This window comes from Tupaia chinensis, unplaced genomic scaffold, assembly GCF_000334495.1.
Source record: "Tupaia chinensis unplaced genomic scaffold, TupChi_1.0 Scaffold000258_1, whole genome shotgun sequence".
Taxonomy (NCBI): Eukaryota; Metazoa; Chordata; class Mammalia; order Scandentia; family Tupaiidae; genus Tupaia; species Tupaia belangeri.
The window spans coordinates 1,064,879-1,067,390 of record NW_006159738.1 but is presented as its reverse complement, the minus strand read 5'-3'; the positions used below and the strand labels follow the sequence as shown (position 1 = coordinate 1,067,390).

The window sequence follows — 2,512 nt, the reverse complement described above, 5'->3', positions numbered from 1 at the left end:
GGGGGGGCCCGACCCGGGGAGCCTTGGATTAAGCGCGCCCCTCCGCACCTCCAGCCGCGGCGCCATGGCTCACGTCGGCTCCCGCAAGCGCTCGAGGAGTCGCAGCCGGTCCCGGGGGCGCGGATCGGAAAAGAAAAGGAAGAAGAGCAGTAAGGGCTCCTCCGGGAAGTGCTCGGCCTCTGAGTCCCGCGGTCGCAAAGCCAGCACCAGCTGCGGGGCGGAGGGTGAGGACCGTGGGGACTGGGAAAGGGGTGCGACCGTCCGTAGAGGAGAAGCCGGCCCGGGAAGTGGCAGTGAGCAGCAGTCACCCGCAGGGCCAGAGTCCGAGCTGAAGGACCCCAGACGGGGTGGGGCGGGGCTGGGGCCACCAGTGTGGACTGAAGGAAGTTTAACCATGCTTTCTGTGCCGCTGGGCCTGACAGTGGGGCTCCTGGGCAGGCGGGGACCTTGAGCCTGGAAGGTGCCCGGCCTGGGGGAGCCCTGCCAGGACCCTTTCTTGCTGTAGTCGCCGAGTGCCCCAGGCCAGAGCAGGGGAGGATGGTCTCCTCTTCCTGGCCTGGCCTTGCAGCCTCACCTGCTCCCTGCATCACAGAGAGAAGCAAGCACAAGGCCCGGAGGAGACCACGGTCCAGCTCCTCCTCCTGTCCTTCCAGTTCTTCCAGCTCTTCCTCCTCCTCGTCCTCCTCCTCCTCCTCGTCCTCCAGTGCTGGCCGGAAGAAGCGAGGGAAGCACAAGGACAAGAAGCGGAAGAAGAAGAAGAAGCTGAAGAAGAAGGGCAAGGAGAAGGCAGCGGTGCCGCAGGCTGAGGCCCTGCCGGGCCCCTCGCTGGACCAGTGGCACCGATCCGCCGGGGAGGAAGAGGAAGGCCCAGGTACCAGGCGCGCACACACGGAGGGAGAGGGTCCCCCCTCTGGCCTGGCCCCCACCTCCCCTCCTTCCCTTCCAGTCCTGACCGACGAGCAGAAGTCCCGCATCCAGGCCATGAAGCCCATGACCAAGGAAGAGTGGGATGCCCGGCAAAGCGTCATCCGCAAGGTGGTGGACCCCGCGACAGGACGCACCAGGTGGGGGCGCTTGGCCCGCTGGCCCCTGTCTGGGAGGATGAGAGCTCGGGTAGGAGGGGTGGCAGCTCCAGAGAGGTCACGTGTGGGGCAGGCCAGTCACTGTGATGGGACACAAAGCCGCTGCCACACTGCCCCAAGTGGGCAGTTGTTGGGGCTGGAAGGGCCCCTGGGAGGTGCTTGAGGGGCTGCTGTTGGCCGGGCTGATGGAGGGGCCTGGCAGGACAGCACCTTCTCGGGCCTCTCCACCCTTGTCCTCCGAGTGGGAGAGGGGTAAAGGCGCCCAGGCCCCACCTGCTCACTGTGCTGGGCCCTGGCCCAGATGGTTCTGGCGTCAGGTGGTTCTGGCCTCTCCCTGCTGAGTGGACCCCTGCCGCCTGCAGGCTCATCAAGGGAGACGGCGAGGTCTTGGAGGAAATCGTAACCAAAGAGCGGCACCGGGAGATCAATAAGGTTGGTGTTGCCTGTGCCCGGCCCCTCTCCTGCCAGCTCTGTGCCCTTCACGCCCCCCACTCCTGTGCCCTCTGTCCCCCAGCAAGCCACCCGCGGGGACGGCCTGGCCTTCCAGATGCGAGCCGGCCTGCTTCCCTGAGGGCCCGGCTGGCCGAGGCTGGCACTGCTGTGGATGCTGTTTGCCCTCCGTCAGACTGCCCTCTGGCCCAGCCCAGCCTCACGTGCAGGGGGCGATGGGTCACTGGCCTGCTTTGCATCCCTGTATAGCGGGGTGCAGCTTCCCAGAAATAAACGCTCCCTGGCTGGAGACCGGCCCTGTTCTCGTGCTTTGTGTGTCATGGGGGGTGGGGAGGTACCAGCTGACCAGGGACAGCACAGCGTTCCCTGCTGGTGGTGAGACGGCCACCCCACCCTCAGGTCCCCCGCCTGCACCAGGCCCCAACCCCAGCCGAATCCCAAACCCAGTCCTGGCTGTTGAAGAGCCTGGCCCACCCAGGCTTGGCAGGAGGCTGCTTCCCTTGCCTTGGTCCACAGATGGTGGCAGTGAAGAGCACAAGTGCTGGGGCCAGGTGGCCTGGGGTACTGGGGTACTGACACGGGGGAGCGGTGGCTTCCTGGGGAAGCAGAGGTTAGCGGCCACACCTTGCTGGGGTGCCGAGGACAAACGGCTCACACCTGGGGGACCTGGAAGCGGGCATGGGCTAGTGCAGCTGGGCCTGCAGCTCCGTGTCGGGAGCCCTGGGCAAGGGTGCGCCCCCACCCACCCGTCCCGCTGTGGCAGCAGTAAAGAGAGCCGGAAGGAAGCTTTCTTGCTTCTTTAATTGGTGTAACAGACAGTGACGCTGCGTACAGAGCACACTCAGGCCCAGTGATGCAGGGACAGCAGGAGGGGCACGTCAGGACACTGCTCACACATGGCGCAGAGAGACAGGCGGCACGAGGACAGACAGGAGGGGCGGCGGGCAGGCAGCTCAGACTGAGCCAGCGCGGGGGCGTCT

General features: G+C 66.3%; 1 protein-coding gene across 2 annotated transcripts; it reads left to right on the top strand.

Annotated features, from left to right (window-relative positions):
- Positions 1-54: 54 nt before the first annotated feature.
- On the top strand, positions 55-1,832 carry ARL6IP4 (ARF like GTPase 6 interacting protein 4). 2 transcript variants are annotated; one of them, XM_006149270.3, is made up of 5 exons: positions 55-224; positions 593-871; positions 947-1,064; positions 1,445-1,514; positions 1,597-1,832. In XM_006149270.3, the coding sequence occupies exons 1-5, from the start codon at positions 65-67 to the stop codon at positions 1,651-1,653; spliced, it is 684 nt and encodes a 227-aa protein (XP_006149332.1). In that variant the 5' UTR covers positions 55-64; the 3' UTR covers positions 1,654-1,832. The 2 variants fall into 2 exon arrangements, with proteins under 2 accessions (XP_006149332.1, XP_027627992.1); XM_027772191.1 differs by lacking the exon at positions 1,597-1,832 and having other exon boundaries at positions 1,384-1,514.
- The last annotated feature ends 680 nt before the right edge of the window (positions 1,833-2,512 follow it).